Consider the following 23588-nt stretch of genomic DNA (forward strand, 5'->3'; position numbering starts at 1 on the left):
TGGTGGTTGATGAAGCATCCACGGTGGCGGCCGTCGGGAAGATGGTCTGGACTTGGATAGGGGAGCCGGTGGCATCGACTATTTGAATGAGGGAGACGGTCTGGACGACGATTCTCGGTGCGGCGGCGCTCGACGAGGTGGCGGCGTCGGGGCTGGGAGTCGTCGGGCTGGGGTCGTCGAGTTGGCGATGGTGGTGATTCGCATTCTCGGGGGTGGCTGCACGTTGGTTGTGTAAATGGTAATGATTGTGATGGTATGAGCGGGCCTGAGGGAGTGAAGACCCGCGCAGTGATTTAGTCATGGCTTCGATGGGGTGGCGTTGGGCCAAGTAGGCAGAGGCTGAGCTTTTGCCCCGGCCGTTTGTGTGTGGTTGGTTGTCTTTTTTGGTAAACTGGGGGAGGCGAATTTCAAGCCGGCGTGTTCCCAGGGCGGGACGGGAATAAAGATAGAACAAGGCAAACGAGTGACTGGTGTTGGATCACCGGGTAAGTAAGCGAGTGTGAGCGAGTGTGTGTGTGTGCTTTGTGTTTGGATGGGAATTGTCGATCTATTCGAATTCCATTCTTGGCATCCTCATGGCCATGTGTCGATAAATGGTACTATCGTCTGGTGGTTGGTGGTTGGCGGTTGGTGGTTGTGGAAGTGGTGGTGGTGTCCTGCAACGGGCCGCGCGAATGCAATTCCCCTTTTTTCGTTCCGAATCAACAGATGGTCGTTCTTTTCCCCTACACTCTTTCTGAAAATGTCCTCTGGATGCCGTGTGCGCGAAAGCGCGGTTGCCCCCGAAAAGGATTTAAAAAAGCCAACAATAGGAAGTGACCGTGGACAGTTCGTGTCAGCCGTTTCTCGTTGTTCGTGTTCGAGATCCTTTGTCTCCCTTGCATCCGCCAGTTCTCATGGCCGATGGATCAGGATGATGGCATGGCGGCGTAAGCGTGCGCTGTTGGCAGGAGGCGAAGAGAAGAAGACTAGAAGGAGCCGGAGTAGGAGGAGAAAGAGGAGGAAGGAGTAGAAGAAGAAGAAGAGAATAGACAGACAGACAGGCGCCGTAGATGGGGAGAGGGGGGGAGGAGTGGAGTGAGCAGGCACGACGATAATAATAGGCAATGGATCGATCGTAGGCCGGGCTGTAAGGTAAGGTAAGGCAAGGTAAGGTGCTCCGTAGTGTAATAACGTGCAATATCCGTTTGGAAAGGGAAACGACGCAGGTCCAGTCAAGTGGAAAATCACACCTTTTCGGTCAAAGTTGAGCGCTTCGACGTGAGGTGGGCGTCGCCTTGTTCACGTCAATCTGTTCTTGCTCTTAGAGTCTGGGGGGGGCCCTTGGACTTTGCAGTTTTGGTACGACATTGGCACTGGACGATTGGAAAAATAGACTGCAAGAAGGCAAGGTAAGGTACCTTAGGAAAGGTACGCAGTAGGACTGGCACACACACACACGCAGATTGCAGTCACTCGCAGGTGGGAAGATTTCGATAATCTCGCTTGATATTGGCGAGTGGCTGCTAGTTGGAGGACATCGCGTCCCATTGGCCAACCACACGTCGCCAAAGTTGCAGTGAGCAGTTCCACTGTCCACTATCACGGGGAGCGGCCCCCTCTCAGTGCTCCCCAGTGGCCCCCTCCACCAGCATTGGGGGCATGGGCCGACCAGGAACGGGCACCATGGGCCATGGACAGGGGACAGGGGACAGGGGACAGGGGACAGGGAATGGGCAGGGAACATGCACCCCAACGCCATGGCACCCTGTCCTTCTCTTTCTTGCTGCTATCTTTTTTATCCCTCTCACGCACTCAGACTCTTCCCATTTGGCGCCTGTCACATCGAGGTCCGCACAGTACGCCAGTCAACACACGGCGTATCATCCAGCGCAACCTTTTTCTTTATTGCCAATGAGTCCAATCGTACCTTATGGTCCATGGATATACTGCACATTGTCAATTAGCTTTGGAGGGAAAGGCAAAGGCTGATGGATGGACAGACAAACAGTTGAAAGCACAGGCCCTTCGGTGGCATCAAGGAGACAGAGAAGAAAAGGAAACCAGAAACATCCCGCCGATCAAATCAGAGGTGACAGCACCAGCACACACCACCATCCGTCGGGATGAGATGAAATGAGATGATGCATGGGACGAAAGAGGCGCAGAGAGGAAACCGACAAAGTCTGACTAAGGCACCGCGTCGAAAATACTGACAAGACACACGAGACACGAACACACGAGGTCCAGGAAAGGAATGGCCTGCGCGAGCCCGACGAATGTGTCTCGTTTTCCCTTACAAAAGTCTTTATTTGGCTACAAGGTCCGTGTCCATGAGCAATTGACCTCGTCTTCTGCGCGTTCAATTGGCGCCGTTGGTTTCGCCCACGAGATCATGGCGGCGCACGCGGCGCAACCCGCTTGACCAACTGCCATCCAGAATCCAGAAAGGTCCAGACCAGACAGGTCTCCCGGGTACGCTATCTTATGACACTAACCTACCTACGGATACCTACGGATACCAACAATGACGAAGCATCTTGACGCTAGAGACAGAGGTTCATGAAGGATCGCCCACCTTCCCCAAACCGATGCTTGAGGAGGGTCAACGGCTCTGCATCTGCATTTTGGAGATTCAGAATCCAATGGAACAAAAATATCTGAGAAATAAATGGGCCGACTTACGACGACACAAGCCAGTGTTAGCGACTCCACTGGGTATTCCAACCTCTCGCATGTCGTCTTCGTCGCTCAGCTACGGCTAACGCTTACCTGATGCCAACATTTCAACAGCCAACGCTTGTCACAGTTTCCAGCACAAAGTCCTCGATGCTTGAACCCCATCATTGATAGGCGGCGCACAAATAAGCCAGCCATATTGGAGAATGGAAGAAAAGAAATTAGGAAAAGAAAAATACAAGCCAAAAATCCGATCCGAGAATGCGACCAAAAAGTTTGTTCACGCACACGTATCGAGGAGGCATGCGCCAAAATCAACCTGTGTAACCACCATTGAAATCTCCAGTCTCGCCATATCGCCTGCAAGCCGCCTACCTACCTGGCCAGCACTCTTCACTGCTCCCGAGGGTAGTGTCAACTTATTCGCTGCTTCTAACTTGTGGTTAATTCACTCGCAATCAGTATCTACCCACCACAATCCGTTGGGCGGCTCTGTTGGGGGCAGCTTCGTGGCTTTTCCTCACCTCGTACCGCAGACACCCTCCACCTCGTATTCACCACGAAGGAGCCAAAGTCTACGACTCCAAGCAAATTCTCGCTTTCCCTCGTTCACGATCGCCTGTGAATAGAGTCTTCCATAAGCCGCAAATGATGTTGTTGTTTCTTCTTGTGGCCGCTCGGATACAGCATACAGTGCGCGGTACCTGCATCTGGACCCCTGGCCTGGGCTCCATTTCTTGGGGGCCCTTCATGGAGTTCGTGGGGCCGTTCACACCTTCGCTGCCATGGCCGGCGCCCCGGGCGAAGAACCAAACGAAACGTGCGGACGAGACGGACGGGACGGATTAGCCCCTCTCCATCCTCCAAACGCATAATATCGAAAGGTGTTATGGGCGAGGGGAGGGCATGCTTCCAGGGCCAAAACCAAGCGAACAGCCAACGCAGAGAAACAATGGTAGAGCACATACCCGCACCAGCACCTACACGAAATGAATATTGACTATTGTGCATGTGACCTTGCCTGATTCCCCTCAAATCCAGCAAGGTGAGCCTGGCGAGGTTGCAAAGGACTCGAAAGAGAGGGCTATCGGGGAGCAATTGACTCCCGTATGCCGAATCAACCGGGGGGAAGACAATTACCAGACTCCTTCGACTTTTATCAACGCCTACAGAAATGTCTACGAATAATTCTACGACGATGGGTTCTAGAAGCGGGTGGTTAACAACATCAAGCACCCACATGCCGTTGAGATGAGAGGGGGCTTCGATCTGGTTTTCTCCTAGTGCACGGCAAGCCGCAAGCCTGCTCTGTCGCCTCTGTCTCTCCGTGTTGGAAGCTTGGCGAGGCTCGGCGATCATGGGACGAATTTCGTTTCCATCGAAACAAACACTGGAGTAGCCTGGAACCCCCGTCTCTGCTGATGCCCCTTTCCCTTGCCCCGTTATATCTCTCGGCGTGACGGAACCTGCTCTTCACTGCCTCACTGACAATGGAGTATTTTAACTGGCGCTCCGGGTACGAATTACCCAGAATTTAGGTGTTCGGCTTCTTCCCCGTTCCGTGGTCATAACTTATGCGTTATCCTATAGGTATTATTTAGCAAGTTGAACGATTGTATGAGACGACCTAGCGCGTCTCAGGAGGCTCTCGGAATTCTGGGACCGTCGAAAGTGCCTTCTTTCCGTTGCGACATGGCAGCGAGCGTTCTTCCAGTATTCGCACGTTTTTGACATTTGCACCAAAGAAAGATTGTCATTCGAACCACGGCGTCATCCAAGACCAAGCACGGCATTGGAATGACTAGGTCTCCACGGCTGTACGTAATCCTCCCTTGAACCGACCCCCTCCCCGACGGGCGTAAAGTGGAGTTCAATGTGAGAAAGGCTTGCACCTCTTGGCTTGTCGAATGTCGAGAGCCTGGGGGTGCAGTCGATGGTTTGGCTAAGACTGCTGTGCAGTGCAGATGTTGTGCAGCGCGAACGGGGTTAGACTAACCACAGTATCCGTCCTCCGTATCACAGGAATAGAGTCGACAAAGTGTGCGAGACAACAAGAGTCTATCCGTAAAAGAGCACGTTCATTACCATCCCGGTGGGGTTTCTCCTGGGCGCGTTCCCGAGACGACGGCCAGCTACCTTTCTATAGCTCGCATCGAATTCTTCCCTTCTACTTTAAGAGGAGCCACACTGGATTCCACGAAACTACGATCAGGTTAGCGTAGAAGTGGCTATGGCCGTGGGCCAGAACACAGGCACGACAGGATGTCTGAGTACGGGTACCTGTCTGTCGTCTGTCTGTTCTCTCTTGTTGTCTCGTTCTAGGCCCCATCCTTCTGGAAACCTTGGACCCCGTCGTCCCGACGGACGAACGTCCACCTGAAGATGAGGGAATTGGCGTCGCGGAACCATGTCTATCAACTACCGGGCGCCGTTTCGATATTTTTATTCTCCTTTGGCGGACCATGCCTGACAGCATGGCAGACCAAGCAGAAGCAGACAATAACAACCCTTTCGATGGAAACCCACTCGAGGTTTTCTAACAAACTTTTATTGGAGTGGGCGACGGTTGCAACGGAGAAGAGCGATGATGGAGTCTCCAATCTAATCTGTGTAATCTCCCAAATGATCCATCACCCATGGCGATGCCCTGCGGCCCCTGCCCTACCCTCGGCCCCCGAATCGAGGAAAGTGGCCGCAACAGGACGATGGGACGTTCATCTGAGAGAACGGGGATTTTCTTTCTCAACCAACTTGATTTTTAGAGGGGACCATCTTCAAGGAGTGGGTGACAGGGATAGAGGATATCGAAATCAAACTTGACGGTCTGCGCCGTGAAGGACGCTGATTGGCAAAAGGGTTGGTGGTCTACAAAACCTGCACAAATGCAAGTGCTCAATTTTTGATTATAACTGATTTGTTTGGTTGTTGGACACCTGCCGAACATGACACTGTTACGAATTCAACCACTGACCAGCAAGCTCATTAAAGCACAGATAGAGTTCGCGCAGTGTTGTATCGAAGGAAACTTGGAAAGGGAAAGCCGCAAGGGTGGTCCTGTTTTGTGTCATGGACCAGTGGAAACGGTATAATTTTCTTGAAGAATTTCTCAACCCTCTGGGCGAATAATGCAGTGGCTATTGACGTCCGGCTTGGCGCAACTGTCAATGACAAAAGTCTTGTTCCCCCTTGGACCTTGTTGGAGACGAGAAGACTGGATGAGGCTCTTGAGGTGAAGAGGAAAGCGATAAATTACCTCCGAGACAAAAAGTCTGTCTCGTATAGCCCTGGCAGCTTCCTTTCGACACTGCCCTGAAGTTTGAATCGGCGTACAGAGTTCTGAAATTAGGAACTGGGTAGGCAGGTAGGCGCGGCCATAAAAAAATCCCGACTTGGCTTTTTTGAGCCCTGCGCCCCCAGATGCCAAACTTGAATGCCGCGATTCACGTCTGGTTTGCGACTTGCGAGTTTTATCAAGCGCGGCTGACTCAGGCACAACAGTTGGGTGTAAGTAAATGGCTATGCTGCATGTAAGCCTGTGTTTGTGCCCATCAACGACTGAACCGCGAACCGCGCGAGAAAAAAAACAAAAAACTGGCCGCATCAGATGCGACATCTCAAGGACGAGACGCAACGCGCGGAACTGGGAAGTGAGGTGGTTCGCCAAGGAGGTTGCGACTGCTTTGTTTCGAGGTTGCAGCATGTCGTCATTCCTGCTTGCCAACTTTGGTTGGGTTGGGAGTGGCTGCCAAACGTGGCTCCGGCATCTTTAACCGCCAGTGGCTGGCGGGAGCCAGTCATCTTAGTACATAGGCCAGTGCTCGTCTGGGGCTGATTATCTGATTGTCTGATACAGGCTAGCGCCAGGTGGCTGTGGTGGCTCGACTACTCTTTTTCTTTCCTCTAGAGGCTCTAGGTCTCCGCCGGGAGGTGACTGAGATGCCTTCTTGCCGTCGGGCACTTCGTACTTGGCTGCTTGTTAAAAGAAATAAGGTGATGCAGTTGGGGTACGGGTACCTGTCCACCTGGAAAACCGGGCGCAGCAGCGGCGCAATGAGGTTTCTCACCAAAAGGTAAGGTATGCGTATTAATAAGGTCAAGCCAGATACGGATGAGGTAAGGTAGGAGAGACCAAGTACCCGAGTTTCGCTTTTCCCGCGTATTCTGTACGGCGCCGCACCACTCGGGTACTTCGTATATCCACTCTCCAACAGTCATCCCACAGCTGCATCCCTACCTCTCTACCTTACCTCTGCTTCTCTGCCGACCTTGGAGTAAGTACCTGACCTCGACCTACCACGGCACGGCAAAGCTACAGTACATTGGAACTCATCAGGACCAAAACGCGCGCCTGGGCCAGACTTTTGCATCTTGCAGCAAGCACCTCAACCAAGGCAAATGTCAAATGAAATAGCCCACGGTCTCCTCCTACTCCTACTCCTCATCAATGCCCGTTAGCCGTGACGGGTCTTTGGCCCTCCGTGTTATATCTAGACATCCGACTCCATCCTTCCTTCTTCCATTTCCGTATCGCAAAACACCTACGCACACGGTCACACTTGGAAGCCCTCATCCCTAAAGCATTCTTCGTCTTGGTCGCCCTTCCTTCCTTTTTACCCTCCCCCAAGCTTTACGGCCCCTGCACCCTCCCTCCCTCCTCTTTCACTCCTGTCCACATACACCGTAGTACAGATACAGTACAGCACCTTTTAAACCACCACATCATACACACCTCTGGGCTTTGCCCATAATCTGACGTCATGTCCGGCTACGCGTACGACGGGTCCTCGTCCTCGTCCGTACCACCGCCGCCCTACTCCGTGACCGCATCCGCCTCCGGCTCCGGTCACTTTGGCTCCCCGTCCACGACCCAGTTCCCTGCCCCCCACCCACCGCCGCCGCCGTCGCCGGTCCGTCCTCGGGCTTCCCCTCTGGCTACCCTTCCTCCTCCTCTGCCGCCGACGGTCTCGGCATCGTGGACTCCAAGTGGCGCCTCGCCGATCCTAGGTCCTCATCGGCTCACTCGCTTGCCCCATCCACAAAGGACCGCGACGGCGTCACCCGCCGAACCCTGCTCGTCATCTACATCCACGGCTTCTACGGTAACGAGTCGTCCTTTCGCTCGTTCCCCGCTCACGTTCACAATCACCTCAAAGAAGCCCTCGCCGAGACGCACGTCGTACACTCCAAAATCTACCCCCGCTACAAGACGTACAAGGCCATCGATGTGGCTCGTGACAACTTTAGCCAGTGGCTGGAGCCGCACGAGTCCGAATCGACTGATGTCATCCTCGTCGGACACTCGATGGGAGGCTTGCTCGCGGCCGAGGTTGCCATGATGGTAGGACTTCCACATACACTCTCCAGGGCGGTGGACAACTTGACTGACATAGTCTCCAGCCTAACCGGCACCCATATAGGCGCCACCCGTACAAGCATCGCATCCTCGGCACCATCTCACTGGATTCACCGTTCCTTGGGCTTCACCCCGGCATCATTGTCGCCGGCATCTCCAGCTTATTCAGACCGGCCTCTCCAACAGAGGAGAAGCCAGAGCACGAGGTCTCCAACCAGCTAAGCCCTACCAACTCGGCCCTGACCAGTCCCAGCCCGTCCATGTACACCCTGGAGACGACGAGCTCACTGGGTGCAGACCTCTCACCGCACCCGAGCAACACACCATCCATGTCTTCGAGCAATGCACCGCCGCAGCAGCCGGATCCCACCTATAACCCATCCTTCTTCAACGACGTGAATCTCAAAGATCGTACCTTCATGAGGCGGCTGGGTCACTTTGCAAAGAAGCACAGCCGCGAGGGCATCTGGGACGCTACCAAGAACCACGTCATGTCTCATCTCGAATACGGCGGCTGCTTGGCGGATTATCCTGGCCTCAACGCCCGATACAACAAGCTCCGCGCCATGGAGAGCGTCGACCCGCTGCAGCACATGGGCGACGGCAATAACTACGGCAACAACGTTAACCGGCCGACGCCGGTCAGGGTCCGCTTCATCAACTACTATACCCTCAGCTCCGGCAGACCCAAGAAGCCAAAGACGCCAGACTCGCCAAAGTCCCCCGAGTCACCAACGTCCCCCGAGCATCGCGCGGCCCCGAGTACGTTGCAGGTCGGCTCTCATCTATCTCCACCGTCTTCGTCGACGCCCAGGATCTCTCTGTCGTCTGATGATGGGCAGGAAATGGAACTGCTCGAGCCGATCCCAATGGAGGACATTGACGAACGGCTTTCGACGCTCCACGAGGAACAGCAGGCACGGTTTGACCACGATACAGAGGCAGGTTCGCACTCGGCTGATGCGCTCGACATGGAAACGCGCGAATCAAAGGGTAAGGGGAAAGAAGGCGATGTTGACTCGCACGAGACACCCCATGCCAACACCCAAGTCGAAGAAACCGTGCCTGCTTCAACTTCTTCAACCGAGGCCGCCGACGAGACGGAGAAAAGTCCCGAGGCCGGCGCAGCGTTGCCCATGGGAGACGTCATACCCGAAGCAGAACTACCACCCATCCCCGACCTCCCTGAACAGCCGACGCCTCCGGATCTAGATAGGTACACCGACAAGGACGCCCGGAAACAAGCCGAGAAGGAAGGCAAGCGCGCCCAAAAGGCGTACGAGTCCGCCGTCAAGAGTCGCGATAAAGCCATCAAGGAGCGCCAGAAGCTCGTCGAGAAGCGCCGCAAAAAGGTGGAAAAGGAGGCGGCCAAGGAAGCGCAGAGGATCGAAAAGGAAGGCCTGAAGTTGCAAAAGGAAGAACAAAAACGGCGGCAACAGGAGGAGGAGGCGGCCCGGAAAGAGGCTGCCGAAGAGACGCACGATCAGAAGGAGGCGAGGAGGCTCGCGGAGGAGGCTAAGAGGATGGAGAGGGAGGGGAGGAGGTTACGCGGGGAGCCGCTCGATAGTGACGCCGAGGATGACGACGAGAAGGAGAAGGAGAAGGAGGAGAAGGAGAAGGAGGAGGAGGAGGAGGAGAAGGAGGAGGAGGAGAAGAAGTCTGCAGAGGTCGAAGCCGAGATGGCGGCGACTGTCATTGCCGGAGCCGCGGCCGCAGTCAAAGACCGGCCGCCCGCCGTCGCCGCACCATCTTCGTCCTCCGCGGTATCCGTCGACACCACGCAGACGGGAGCCGCCAGCACGACCACCAACAACATGATCCCAAGCCGCCCCAAGGCCGTCGCCGCACACTCGAGCTCAAACTCCCACTCCCACTCCAAAGCCAATGCCAAATCATCCAATGCGAAACCGGACAAACCCAAAAAGGAGCGGAAATTCTGCACTCTACCCAGCAAGAAGAATGGCAAACGCGACGAGACGTGGGTGTCGGTGTACATGGAGGGCATGGACGAGGTCGGCGCCCACTGCGGTCTCTTTCTTCCAGGCCCGCACTACGACACCCTCATCGGCGACGTCGGGGAGCGTATCGTGGGCTGGGTCCATGATGACTTGAGCGTCAGGGCGATAATGGAGATGCCTTGATGGCCTTGGTAGCTTGGTACCTTGATGCTGGTGAGGTTTGGGCACCTTCACGTTGTACTCTGGGTACATACGTGGACTTGGGAGATGGGCAAGATGAGGCAGCAGGACTGTCCATGTCTAGAAGGCGGTAGTCTAGTCCAGTGAAGTTGGTACCGGACAAGGAGTTTCTAACTTTAGTACAAGTCATCTTACCTCACAATGTGAACACACAGCAGTGAACAAGGGGCTTGTTGACAACCCTGACAAAATAAGAAAGCATAGGCGAATCACGATTTCATACAATAGCTAGTGTGTGTTTTGTGTGTGTAGAGGCTTCTCCACGCCTTCTATTGGAATTACTTGTTGTGGTTTTGTTTGTGTTAGTGCTACAACGACCCTGCCTTTGAAGTCCGTCCCCCTTTGCCTTTCTCTGTGTGTCTGTGTGGGATTGGGAGAGGGAAGAAATGATTTTTTTTTCTTTGAAAGTGTCCGGTGATGGTGGTGATGGTGATGATGGTGATTTGTGATGATTGGTTTTGTGGTTGTGGTGGTCGTGGTTCGTGGTAAAATGATCCCGTCCCCTTTCGTAGCAGTCTTTAGAAATGACCCTCCCTCCTCGCCCCCTCCCCATTGTGAAGCCGCGTGGTATTTTTTTTCCCCGTCCCTTCTTTCAGTCGGTCATGTTTTTTTCTCGTTTGCCCAACCTCGACTGAATGCGTTGAAAAACCGAAAAAAAAGCAAAAAGAGTAAAATGTTAACAAGGAAGTAAGTTGATACCCCTGAACGCCCTGCTGGAAGTGGAAAAATTCATCAAAAGGGGCAGATATGTCCCCGCCCAACCGCCGTCTTTGCCCCCGTTACCCTCGAAGCGATACCTCGCTTGACGCGCGCATGTTGCGTCGTCGTCAACCGCTAGCCCTCAATCTTCCTGCAGGGCTGCCTCGTCGTCATTCAACGAGCATAGATCTGATTCGCAACCCAAAAGTTCGGTGCCAGCAGCAACGTGATTGCAGACCCGCGATATCCAACACGATGGCCAGTCGTGGAAATGAGATCAAGGCACTGTTTGGGCTTAGCCCTTTTTGCGAGCGTTTCGGCGGTTGCCGACCTTAGTCGCCGGAGGTGGCTTCTAAGCACCCACGGCGCTGGATCCGTAGCCTTGCGGACGCATCGTGTTCGGGAATGTCTGGCCGTTGCCGTTATCCTAGCGTAGCCAGTTAGATCAGTTAGGTCTTGTATGAATGCAACGTTACTAACCTTCTTACGACGCTTCTGGCCTCCCCTATCATCGCCATCTCCCGTAGAGTAGCCGTCGTCAGGGAAGCCTTCGCCATATCCCTCGAAGCTATTATCGCCGTAGCCGCGCTTCTTGGTCGTCCGTTGAGGACGAACAGCCCCCTGAGGTCCCTGTTGCTGCTTTCGCGCAAAGGGGTTGGGTGTGGTTGCAGAAGGCGTACCTGGGGCTGTCACCTTGCCACCGAGACCCTGTCTCAAGGCTTCCATGCTGCCCGGGGTCAGGTCTCCCAGAACTGAGCTGTCCCAGTCCTTGACGGGAAGCGGACCCTTGGCCATAGTCGTTGCTCGGTTGAGCATCGACTTGACAGTAGCAGACAGACCACTGGTGATAGGGTCGTTCCGCGTGCCCCAATACTCGGCATCGGGAATCTCCAGCAATTCCCGGAAGCCGTGGTAGACGTCTCTCTTCTTGTCGCCGCTCTCGCTGTCCTTTTCTCTCGGAGCATCCCAGTCCTGGGCGACGGAGTCGAAGCGGCCGAGAATTCCGAGTTTCTTGATTTGACCCTTGTATGTCTTCCGCAGAGCGTTCTTCTCACCGTTGGGCTTTTCGCGAGCGACTTCTGCAGCGATGCCCGAAAGATTGAACATCTCGAAGAGGTCTTCCGTGATACGCGGCAGTCTCTCGTGGTGCGCTATTTAGCTCAGTGTTAACCAAATATGTCCGACATTGAACCGGCCCAAAATACTAGATAGGCCGTAGGGGAGGGAAGATGGCAAGACAGAGACAGCCTGCCACGGAAACAGGGGACTTTGAAGGGAGCCTTACGAGTTTGGCAAAGTAGGTATTTCTCTCCGACATCCAGGTGGAGTGCCTCGATACCAGTTTTGCTATCCTCGATGTGGGCTTTCTTCTGATCTCGATCACCCAAATCCTCGAGTGGGCGCTTGCGTTTATGAGGCGAGTCATCGCCCATGACGATATCCTGCGACATATCGGTGGGCTGCGATGCGCTGCCGTTGACGCTGTGGGCGGGTGTCGGCAGAGTGGTGGCTGTGGACGGGGCCGAGCTGTTCATGCTCGATGTGAGATCGGAAGTTGCCGGAGAAAACTGAGAAGGGCTTTGAGGGGTTCGAGGATGGAAAGACATGTTGACTTCGCCGATGGCAGGAAGTTTGAATCGTGTCTTCGTCGCCGTGGGCGTCGTGGTCGTAATTGCCGCGGATCGGTGAGGGTGAGGAAGTCGAAATGGACGAAGGGTTGGCGGCTGCTGTCACGACGTCTCCGAATCGGAAGGCGCGAAGAAAGAAAAATCACTCTTTTCCCGAAAATGCCTCTCAAGATCCCTTTCAACCGGATTCCACGATGCGCTCGATAGGAATGTTCGCTCTGGGCGAGATCAGAGGATGAGGGGGTTGTTGTGGCGAGTCGCGCCAAACCGCCGACGGCTCTCAATCCCCCGATACAGCGTCATGCACCACTCTCGGCTTCCTCGTGGATCGTCGGCGCCTTGTCGTGGGGGTTAAAATTTTTCCTGATGACGATATCCAGCAGATACACTCGTAGCGAAAGTAATCCGACGGCGATAGAGTGCTGTCGAGGGTCGGTGGTCGATTTGTGCCGTGGTCAAGCCGTCAGGTCGTGGTGGAGTTGGTAGAAGTGAAGTCTGAATGGCGCAGCGTAGAGTGAAGGGGGCGGACACATGAGCGAGGCAATTTGCTCGCTTAACGGGGGTGGCCGCCTGGGCTGGTACGGTGCTGGGACTGGCTGGGCCGTGGGTTGCGCTGGCTGGCACTGGCAAAAGACACTGGCGGATTAGGTACCGCTACCGCTACGGAAAGGTAAGGTGGGTGAGGTGAGGTAAGCCTGGGCTGGCTGGTTAGGTTCAGAGGGCGGGAGGGAGGGAAGATGGGGGAGGGGGGAGGGTGTGAGTACCTACCCTACGTGAGTCCCGACGGCGGCGGAAGAGGGAGTGAGGTGGGCAAATGGCAGTTTGCCGCGGGAGTGGGAGAGAAGACTGGGAGAGTGGAGGGAGTGAGCCTGACACAACAGGGGGGGGTGAGAGTGATAGTCTGCTGTTTCTGGGACCGGAGCCAAAAGCAAGGCCCCCTCCACCAGTGAATCGTCCAGGAAACCATGGCCACCGTGCTCCGACACCCGACACCCGATCACCGGGCCCTGACGGCTGGACTCTTTGGAGTTGAGGTTCACCACGCTGGCACGCACCCACCCTGCCACCTCGAGATGGGAGGGGCGTGGCCGGATCAGGCAACCGGCAGGCAGCGTACCTGACCAGGCTTGGACATACACAGTAGGCATCTTACATAAGCAGACCAAGGTGCCCAGAAGTAACGATCCCACGGTGTGTACGTAAGCCTTGAGGTAACCACACCCAAACCACAACACCACAACGCATCAAAGTCACGTGGTGATGTATCAGCCCACACCGCAGAACGGGCCGGGCGGGCAGGCTCTGCAATTTTTAAACCTCGCGACCGCGAGCAGCCTTTTGCCATTCCTCTTCTCTCCTTAAACCTAAGACCACCTTAATCAAAATAATCGCCAGCCTGCAACGATTTCACATCACATTCTACGCTGCTGGACGAGACCTGAGGATGAGTCAAGATGAACTCTTTCAATGCCCTTGTTAAAAACAATCGTCAGCGAGGGCCCCTCGTGCGGCTTCCCATGATGCGACGATCACCTGATGCAAGTTTGGACATGCCCTCGTATTGAGGCGCTCTTTCTCTCTCTATCTCTCTGCTATACGCCTTCTGATATGTGACGTGATGTTGGTTACCTAGCCATCTACAACACACTTTTAGTAGAGCTCCGAAATGGGAGTTGCACCTGGCCCCTAGGTAATCAGGAACATGGCTCCTGCAACGTCAAAAGGTACGCAGTATATAGTATCATGTCCAAATGAATATAACCCCCTTTGGAGATGCGGATGACACCCATGCATCTGGTAAACCGACTGCTCAGCCGCGAGCGCGGCGGCTTTGGCCAATGCACTCGACCGGGTTGGGCCTGCGGAAAACTGGCATATCTGAATCGCTCTGTTATCACAACGTTTTGGAAGCGCGCGGAATCTTCCAGCTCATGCGGCTAACAGTTTTTCAAGTCATCCAGGTCCACACAGTGTTTCAACATGAGCACTCTTTCGAGGCGTTGGAGGGTAGCACACTCGGATACTAAATGGTCCATCGAAGGTGGTCTGCTTATCTGCCACAAAGTTGGTCGGCTTGGAGATAGAATCGGCTTGTGAGATCGTGGGCAATTAAAGAGTACATCACACCTTGGTCCCTCGCTTGCGTTTGTTCCTCGGCAAAAGTGACATTTCGAGACTCCCCAAATCATATCCCATTACAAAGGGCTTGGTATTATCATTTCTTTCATATGCAGAATGCTGCCGCCGTAACCCTCAAAACCATCTACCGCAGTGACGCGGGGTACTAAAAGCAGTGCTTGAATCATAGCAAACCTCAAATTGCATTCCTGTACACCTGCGCACCCTGGTTCCGGAACATGATTGTATCCCTCCTCTGCATGATCATCAGCGTCCTGTTGAGGGCCTGCTCGCTGTACCCCTTCTGTTCGACCATCTCGCGTCTCAGACTTGCGAGACTTGTGCCCCATCCAACAGCAAGACGACGCTTGAGTTCCGTCTCTAATCTGCTGACTTCCTCGTTTAGCTCCTTGCTTCCCTGGTTGCTGCCCTGGTTGACGGCATCCATCGTGGAGCACAGGAAGAGTCTGATGGCCTCGTCTACATGCTCCTCTGTTGCAATAGGAGACAGCGTCAACTTGGCCAATGATTCGGTGATACGAACAATAGCCTCAAGTTGACGAACAGTGATAGGGATAGAAGACCTTGTGTTGGCCTCCATCTCAGCCGCGTGGACTTGTCTACGGATGGAAACGAAATGGGAAGAGAGCTTTTCAGCGGCCTCGGGGCTGAGACGAGGAGCCATGCGTCTAGAGTGTGTTATTAGCATTCTTCCAGCAGGCATGACGATAGACAATACTTACGATTTGCAGTAACTGAGGTACCTCTTCATCTTTTCGACTGGAATCTCAGACTCGACCTGCTCCTCGACGCCTCGGCCGCCCATGTGGATACCCATGACGTGCCTGGCTATCCTCTCGTCCTTCTCTCTGGTGTGTTCATCCTTGACGATGAAGATCATGTCAAATCGTGACAAGATGGTGGTCTGGAAATCAATGTTCTCGCCAGGAGTCTTCATGTCATCGTACCGACCGAAAATCGGGTTGGCTGCAGCAAGCACTGATGTCCTTGCGTTGAGGATTGTTGTGATACCAGCCTTTGCGATCGAGATGGTCTGCTGCTCCATGGCCTCGTGGATAGCCACACGGTCCTCGTCCCGCATCTTGTCGAACTCATCGATACAGACAACGCCACCGTCAGCCAGGACCATGGCACCTCCCTCGAGATAGAACTCGCGAGTTGAGGAATCACGCTGCACCGAGGCTGTGAGACCAGCCGCTGAAGAGCCCTTTCCGGATGTGTAGATGGCAATCGGCGCACACTTCTCCACAAACTTCAAAAGCTGTGACTTGGCGGTACCAGGATCACCAAGCAGCAGAACGTTGATATCTCCACGGAGTTTCATGCCGTCGGGTAGAATCTTCTTTGAGCCACCAAGAAGCAGACACAGAATGGCCTTCTTGATATCCACGTTGCCATAGATAGATGGCGCTATGCAGTCTGCCATGATGTTGTACAGGTCAGGCCGCCTGCTCATCTCGAGGAACTCTTGCTCTTCCTCGTCAGAGAAGAGAGCCTGGCCCCGTGCGGTCTGGTCCATGTCTGTCTGGATGCCTACCGCCCGCAGGTACGGCGTACGGATAGCGACCGCGCCACCAGTGTTTGAGTTTTTGGTTGCCTTGTTCTGGTAGATGGAAAAGATGCCCATGACCGTACATCTCGAACCAGGAACGACGCGGTTGGTCAGGTAACGATCTGCTGAAATCAGGACATGTCTCGGGAGTTCACCGACAGGAACCTGATCCGGAGCCTCTTGTAGTTTGATGATTTGCTGGTCGACGAACTTCGACTTCTCGTGTGACACAAAGTATGGATCGAGCGGGCATTTCGGTGTCGGGTCATTGGGTATTCTTTGTCTACCGCACTGCCTTGGTAGAGTGACGCCGGTGAATCCTCCTATGACAGGCAGATTCGCGGTATGGGCGCAATTACGGCATTGAATAGACAGTGACGTAGCTTTGGAAGACAAAACAGAGGCGCCAATGACAATGCCCGGCACTCGAACGAGGCGCGAAATTGTCATGGAGTCTAGGTTGCGGATCGATACATCCTCCGCGTTGGAGTGGAGCAGGAGCTGGTGTTCCGGGAGGTCGACCTTCGTCAGCTGGGGATATACGATGCGGTGGGTACATTTCTTGAGGGCAGCCTCGAACTGTTCACGGCGAGGTCAGTATAGTGCTAGAGATTGGTTTATAGGATGGAGGCCTACCAAAGGAATGATTTCGGCAGGCTCTGTTACGAGTCTATGCGCGAGCTCCTCGTTGTAGTTGATGAGATCGCTGATATCGACATCGCAGTAGTGCTTCTTGAGAAGCGCGTTCTCCTTGAGTTGGTTCCTATACAAAGTGTAAGTAATGCACCGAAGCCGAAAGGTACCCCTGGAGCAGTCGGTCTAACCTGTAGATGTAGTCATTGTCGTGTCTGAAGTGGAGGATAAAATTCTCTAGTTGGGTCTGGGTCTGGACCCTGCTGTCATCGTTCTGGTCGAACGTCGCCGGGAAGACGTGTGATGAGTAGACTGATTGCCTGTCCATGGTAGCGCTTGGTGCTGAGTTGTGGTTGTTCACGAAGCGATGCTGAGGATTGAGACTGCAAATGTGGATGGAAGGAGGGGCTCTGGGTTGCGCAGGGGAACCAAATTCGACTGAACGCGCCCCCCTTTACCGGACGCGTAAAGTGCTTTATTAGCGCGTTTTCACAGTCCACCTCTGCTAAACCTTGAGGTACCTGAGGTACGTACTGGCAGCTGCAGATAACCTTCGGCCTTATCTTATCCCCACGTGATGTATCAGCAGCATTCCCCAGACAGCACTAGTACCTATTATGCGGGTACCTTAGGGGGGCCCTTGAGTGTACGCTACCTCTCGGGAACGTGGCTCAGCATAGTGAAGCATGCGCAAAGACCAGCTGTAATCTGTCGTTTCTTCAGTCTTGTCCTTGATCAGTGATAATTATTGCTAGCCGTATTTCTTAAACTTCCCTATTCGATGAGAACCTCCCAGAAATGATACCCCGGTAGCCAGGCTACGTGGCCGTCGACCTATCTATTTGTCGGCTTTCCCTGCGACTCTCAGCAAACGATCGAGGTCCAGACTCAGCGTTGAGCAGCTCGTGTTGAGAGCCATTGCCTCACATCATGTATTCCTCTCCAGGCGCCCGCAAGTCTATGGACACGATTTCGTCCATGTCTCCTCCGGCCACGCGCACCGAGTTCCCGTTCCACAAGTTGGTTACTTTGCCCGGCCCCTCGGTGGCCACGGTTGCGCTAACAGCAGCAAGACAAGGACAGGCTCACACTTACCATACCGCGAGACGAGGCTCGACTGCGAGCTCCATACACTCGATAGGGGGATCCCTCGATACTTCATCCAGTAGCTGGGCGAATGCGGTGCTCGAATCTGGTCAAAACGGTATTACTGATGAGCTGGAGATGCCCATGAGCGTGCTGACAAGTCCCTAGCCATATCGACCTTACTGCAACCGCCCATCGTTCGGACGGGCCTGCAGCCTCATACTTCTGCTCCTGCTTCCAGCGCGCACAAACCTCCTACCGCTCGAGATATTCCTCCCGTCACTTTAACGAACATTCCGCACATCGACCCGGCCGAGTTCAAGCCGTACTTGTCGCAAGTTGGCGCCCTGTACGAACAGCTTCGGCGAGTCAAGGAACAAGACGATGATAGGCCTGGTTCCTCAGGTCGTCGGTCGAGCAAACACGACGAGTTTGGGGACTCCATTGATGAGAGTCATCTCAAGCCCGCAGGTCGCCAGCCCACGAGGCGGAAATCTTCCATTGCATCAATAACGTCCATCTCCTCTCTCGAAGGCCCTGGTCTTTTGCGACGATCCAGTTCAGGCTACAGCAGAAAGGGCGCACATGGCCCGCCTCCGTTGTCGACGATACCCAACGTATATTTTGACGATGACTTCCATTTGGAGAACCCAAGGACTTTCGACGTAGTCAGTGAGAGGTCAGAGGTCGTTCCGCCTGCACCGGGGAGCGTAGACAGCAAAAGTGATGGTAATGGCAACATTGTAGCACCGCGAAAGGCCTTGGCCACCAACGCTATTCTACAGGAGAAACTCTCCTGGTACATGGATACAATCGAGGTTCATTTGATCAACTCTATTTCGACAGCGTCGACGACATTTTTTACAGCTCTTGGCTCATTGCGGGAGCTCCATTCGGAAGCCGCAGAGTCGGTCGATCGGATCAAGGCGCTTCGTAAGGAACTTGAAGCTCTAGACGAGGAGATTGCCACCAAGGGTCTGAACATCGTTCAGAAGCGCCGGCGGAGAGAAAACGTGCAGGCTCTCAATGATGCGGTTCTCCAACTGAAACACATCGTTGAGGGTGTTGCATCGTGTGAGGCGCTGGTAGATGCTGGCGAGGTTGACAAGGCTTTGAGTAATATTGACACTCTCGAGCTTCTGATAGCTGGTGAGCACGATGATTCGCCCGAGGCTGAACCTCCAATACTACCACTGGCACGGATGAGGGATCTGAGGGGAGCGACGGCCCTGAAAAGCGTCAATGACGACCTTCAACAGCTCCGGTCTCGAATTGGAAAAGCTTACGAGACCAAGTTCCAGAGCTTGTTACTGGCTGATCTACGGAGGCACGTTGAATCGGTCCAAAGTCGGGAAGTCCTTCTTCGCTGGGGCAGCTCATCACTGCGGGCAAGGGGTGGTGCCTCAAGAGAGTCTGCCGGCCCACCAGCCTATCTTGCCTCTACACAAGAACTACGCAAAGCAATCATGCCCAATCTTCATGGTCTGCACAGAGCTCACCACATATCCGCTGCCATCGCAGCTTATCGGGAGATTGTTCTACGTGAGATAAAAAATCTCATCAGGAGACCGCTACCTAGCTCCAACGATGACGACAACGAGTCAATGATGTCCGCCTCGACCATGAGCGGCGGAAAACACCTCTCGAATCAGGAAAAGTCGTCCATTTTGTCTAGGAACCTGAGGGCACTTGACCCCAAGGATGCAGAGGACTTACTCAAGTCGATGTACATTGGCGTTACCGAAACCCTCCGAAGGTTGACTACCCAGGTCAAGGTTCTTCTCGATATTGCAAGCTGCCTGACAGAGGAAGCCACAGCAGCTGGCCTGAAGTCGCCACCGATTCGCTCCCCACTCGCGAGTCCCACACCTTTCGACCGGGAGTTTCCTCGATTCGATGAGTCTCCGAGTTTCGAGGTCCAAGAGGAGATTCACAAGGCAATGGATATTGCCAACCTAGTCGGACAGGCCGTCGACGTTGCGCAGGATAAGATTGTCAGGGTTTTGAAAGTCCGATCGGAGCAGAGCACGCATCTTAGCCTATCTTGGTTCCTTCGCTACTTCACTCTCAACCTATTTTTCGCCAACGAATGTGAAGCGCTCTCAGGACGCAGCGGCACGGCACTCAAGACGTTGGTCAATGGCCATATCAAGGAATTTGTACAGCAACATGGCGACGCAGAGAAGCAAAAGCTTGCTCAAGGCATGGAATCCGACCAATGGAGCGCCAAAGATTTCGATGAGAAGAATAAGGCTCTACTTGACCAGGTACTCGAAAGTAGTACCAAGGATGCTGCGGCGTGGTCGGAAGGGACAAAGATCTGGGAAGAGAATCCGGACGACGTTGTGTCGAATGGAAGCGCAGCACCGCCTCCCGAGACGAACGGCACCAGTGGTAAAGAAAAGGCGCGCGTTGCGGAGATTGAGAGCGAAACATTCTTGCTTCCCAACTCTGCCATACTTGGTCTTGAGGGCATCTCGCACTTCATGCATCTCATTGGCAGTATTCCGTCCATGGCAACCGACGTTGCCAGTTCCCTTATTGGCTATCTGCAGCTCTTCAACTCCCGCTGTACGCAGCTCATTCTCGGTGCAGGTGCCACTCGATCTGCCGGTCTCAAAAACATCACGACCAGACATTTGGCATTGGCATCCCAGGCTTTGTCGTTCATTGCGACACTGATACCCCACATTCGGGAGTTTGTGCGGCGGCACGCTGGCTCTGGAGCCAGTGTTTCTAGTTTGATGGGAGAATTCGACAAGGTTAGGCGCCTGTTCCAAGAGCATCAGAACAGTATCTACGACAAGTTGGTTGAGATCATGAGCGGTCGTGCAGCACAGCATTCGAAATCCATGAGAGCAATTGACTGGGACCACGACGGAAGTCAGTCGACCCATCCGTACATGGAGACGTTGGCCAAGGAAACCACGACCCTGCACCGCGTGTTGACCAAGCACCTACCCGAGACCTCGGTACAGCTCATCATGGGGCCTGTATTCTCAAGCTACAAGGACCAATTTGGTAGGGTCTTTGAGGTGGCAGATCCGAAGACTGCCATCGGCCGCGATAGGTACGATTTGCGCTCTCCTGCCTCCAGACAAAGACGATTGCTAATGATGACATTGATAGCATGCTCCGGGACGTGGATTTCTTCATCACGAAGCTGGGCAAGCTCGATGGGTTCGGAGACGCGGGCGAGTACCTGAAGAGCTTTATCAACGCCAAGGAAATCAAGAGCGCCGTCGCGTCACCGCCGCCGGAGAAGCAGGCGGCGGCGGACGGGGGATCCGAGACGACGGTCTCGGCTAGAACTCGACTGCTGAGCCGGAAAGCCGACAGAGCGCGGACGACTCGGGTAAGACGGAGTCGCCGCCATCGGGGGCTGGAGAGGAGGAGACTAAGCAGGCACCGTGATGTTTGTAGTTTACTTGAGGGCAGTGGCGGGTTAAGGGCAATACAGTGTCGGGAGGGGCTAGAGAGAGGCCCGTTGTAACAGGTACCGCGGGGTTCAAAGAAGAAATGTTGTCAAATGGAAATTTGTACATCCTCGCGAGGGTTATCTTGTTCATGTTGTGGTATACTTTCATGATGTGTGTCACCCCTTCCAACCCCCCCTCAAATCCCGCCCTCCTCTTCTCGTCTTGCAGGCTACACATGTCAAGATGTGTCAGAAGAAGTTCTTCCCGGGGGAGTACGAGCGCTGCAGGGCTAGATGAAAAAATGCATTTCCTGTCGATCCGAGCTAGCTAGCTAGCTGGAGAAGGGCTTGCGCGTCGTCACGGGAGTAAGTATAGTTACTATCATGCGATCTATTCAAGCATGAGAGAGTGACAGAGGGTTTCCACTGGGAATTTGGAAAATGGAACCGATTAGCCGGTTAGTTGTGCCTTTGTCGTAAAAAGTAAGTAGTCCCCGCCCTCGGAAGGGGGGTTTGAGCAACCGTGTTGTAGTCTTAGAACTCGAGTGAAGTAACCCTTTCTTCCTGTCCATAGCAGTAAGCCAGAAACTGTAAACTCTGGCTTTTCATCGACCTTGGTAGACGATGGTTTCCAACTATCCAGGTCTCGCACCGTCAAGGTTGAGGAATATGGCAGAAGAAAGACATCAACCCCTCTTCCCAAGAAGCCAGACCCTCAGGTTTAGAAAAAGGAACCGATTAGCCGGTTGGTTATGTCTGCGTCTCTCCCTCACGAGTCACGGCTTCACCCAGCCGAAAGGAGAATACGTCCCCCTTTTTTTTTTCTTTTTTTTCAATTTTCCTCTCCTCTGGTCTCTGGTTCTAGGTTTCGGGAGGGACTTGTATCGGAAGTTGATCAACGAGTGGGTTTGTTGGATGACGACTATTAAAGGTGGCTTTGGCAGCTGTGCTGACGTTGCCTTTTTTGGGGGCCATTCAGCCCCCCATCGGGTGAGTTGAGTCTCCGTAAGCCATTCGTGATTGTCTTTGTTTCCAAACAAGACCAACAACCCCTTGGGCGGGCTGGGCCACGTCGTCCCACCCTGCCGCCATCCCCATCACTGAACACTGCCCAGTGCCAGTATCTATGTTTCTTCTCCAACCCCCCCAGCCTTGAAACCAGGATTTGAGGGTTACGAAATAGAGGTTCCGAGTGGTGCGACGTTGCGCGTGTCTTGAAACGCAGAGCTTTAGCCCCAGGGGTTGGTTGGATTGGGTGAGCGCTGGCGCGCCAGCGCCCGTTGAGAAACTTGGGGTGCCGGTGGTCCGTGAGCCCGCCGTTACTACTGGACACCTGTTTGGGTTCATCCCAAGACACGGGACGGAAACAAGAGGCAGAAGTCCAAAGAAAAAGCAAAGAAACAAAAAAAACCGTACCGAAATGCACATGTCGGGCGGGGGTGGACGGATGTTGTATTCCTTCAAGGGGGGGTAATGTCTCGGTTCTTGGACGTTGGAAAAACTTGCATGTTACTTTGCTTTTTCTTTTTTTTTTTTTCTCACCAACCGACCTCTTCCCTCTTTTTTCCTGTACGGAGTGGTGCTTCTGACCCCCTCTCCACCGTAGCAAACTATTCTAGGTTCCGTTCGAGGAGTATGAAATGGCTCAGATTGCTTCCATGCATAGCGCACCTTGTTTCCCAAATGGGGCCTTGTTTTTCATTAGGAAAGGGAATAAAACAAGTTGTTCCATGGCACAGACTTGTTACTCGTGAACAGACATGCCATCCCAGCGCGGACCCCGGCTAGAACTAACACCCCTTCATTTCAGCTCATAATGAACACGGAGGAGGGCCCGGGGGCCGGGGGCGTAGACTGGGGGTCTTCAACCGGGCAACTGATAAAAAACAGCAACTAGGAAATTAGGTTGGCAAAAGTTGGCATGGTTGGTAACAGTCACAATGTTTTTTTATGTTTTTACTTGACGCTCAAACGTTTTTGATTTGTTTTTCTTTCTGGTGGAACTCTCTGCCCTAGTAAATACAAGAAACTGTTATTGTTGGTTTTACAACAAACAAGAAAGGTTCCTAAAAGTGTGTCTGAAGGAGCGACTAGAATGGTTTTGTCGGCCTCCACAACTGGTGAGGGATGGGTTCACCCCAAAAAGTCGTGTAAGTGAAGCCAGACAAAAACGAGACCCGGCCACGATACTTCATCTTCCATGGAACGATGAGAACATTGAAGC

The 23588-nt window shown here is 53.8% G+C and overlaps 4 protein-coding genes across 4 annotated transcripts; 2 read left to right on the forward strand and 2 right to left on the reverse strand.

The window, feature by feature from the left end:
• Window positions 1-7415: 7415 nt before the first annotated feature.
• On the forward strand, window positions 7416-10152 carry N0V96_003725 (uncharacterized protein; the record flags this gene model as incomplete). The annotated part of the gene is made up of 3 exons (XM_065756927.1): window positions 7416-7565; window positions 7700-7996; window positions 8056-10152. 3 exons carry the CDS (start codon window positions 7416-7418, stop codon window positions 10150-10152), a joined length of 2544 nt encoding a protein of 847 aa, XP_065614694.1.
• A 1108-nt stretch (window positions 10153-11260) lies between these two features.
• N0V96_003726 (uncharacterized protein) lies at window positions 11261-12515 on the reverse strand (the record flags this gene model as incomplete). The annotated part of the gene is made up of 3 exons (XM_053190620.2): window positions 11261-11335; window positions 11389-12059; window positions 12194-12515. 3 exons carry the CDS (start codon window positions 12513-12515, stop codon window positions 11261-11263), a joined length of 1068 nt encoding a protein of 355 aa, XP_053052029.2.
• A 2335-nt stretch (window positions 12516-14850) lies between these two features.
• Window positions 14851-17188, reverse strand: MCM5 (minichromosome maintenance protein 5; the record flags this gene model as incomplete). Its single annotated transcript, XM_053190619.1, has 4 exons — window positions 14851-15343; window positions 15398-16806; window positions 16864-16990; window positions 17052-17188. The coding sequence occupies 4 exons, from the start codon at window positions 17186-17188 to the stop codon at window positions 14851-14853; spliced, it is 2166 nt and encodes a 721-aa protein (XP_053052028.1).
• A 602-nt stretch (window positions 17189-17790) lies between these two features.
• Window positions 17791-21662, forward strand: N0V96_003728 (uncharacterized protein; the record flags this gene model as incomplete). The annotated part of the gene is made up of 4 exons (XM_053190618.2): window positions 17791-18064; window positions 18115-21016; window positions 21076-21301; window positions 21594-21662. 4 exons carry the CDS (start codon window positions 17791-17793, stop codon window positions 21660-21662), a joined length of 3471 nt encoding a protein of 1156 aa, XP_053052027.2.
• Window positions 21663-23588: the final 1926 nt, after the last annotated feature.

Source organism: Colletotrichum fioriniae (assembly GCF_027942845.1).
Source record: "Colletotrichum fioriniae strain IMI 355084 chromosome Unknown scaffold_3, whole genome shotgun sequence".
Taxonomy (NCBI): domain Eukaryota; kingdom Fungi; phylum Ascomycota; class Sordariomycetes; order Glomerellales; family Glomerellaceae; genus Colletotrichum; species Colletotrichum fioriniae.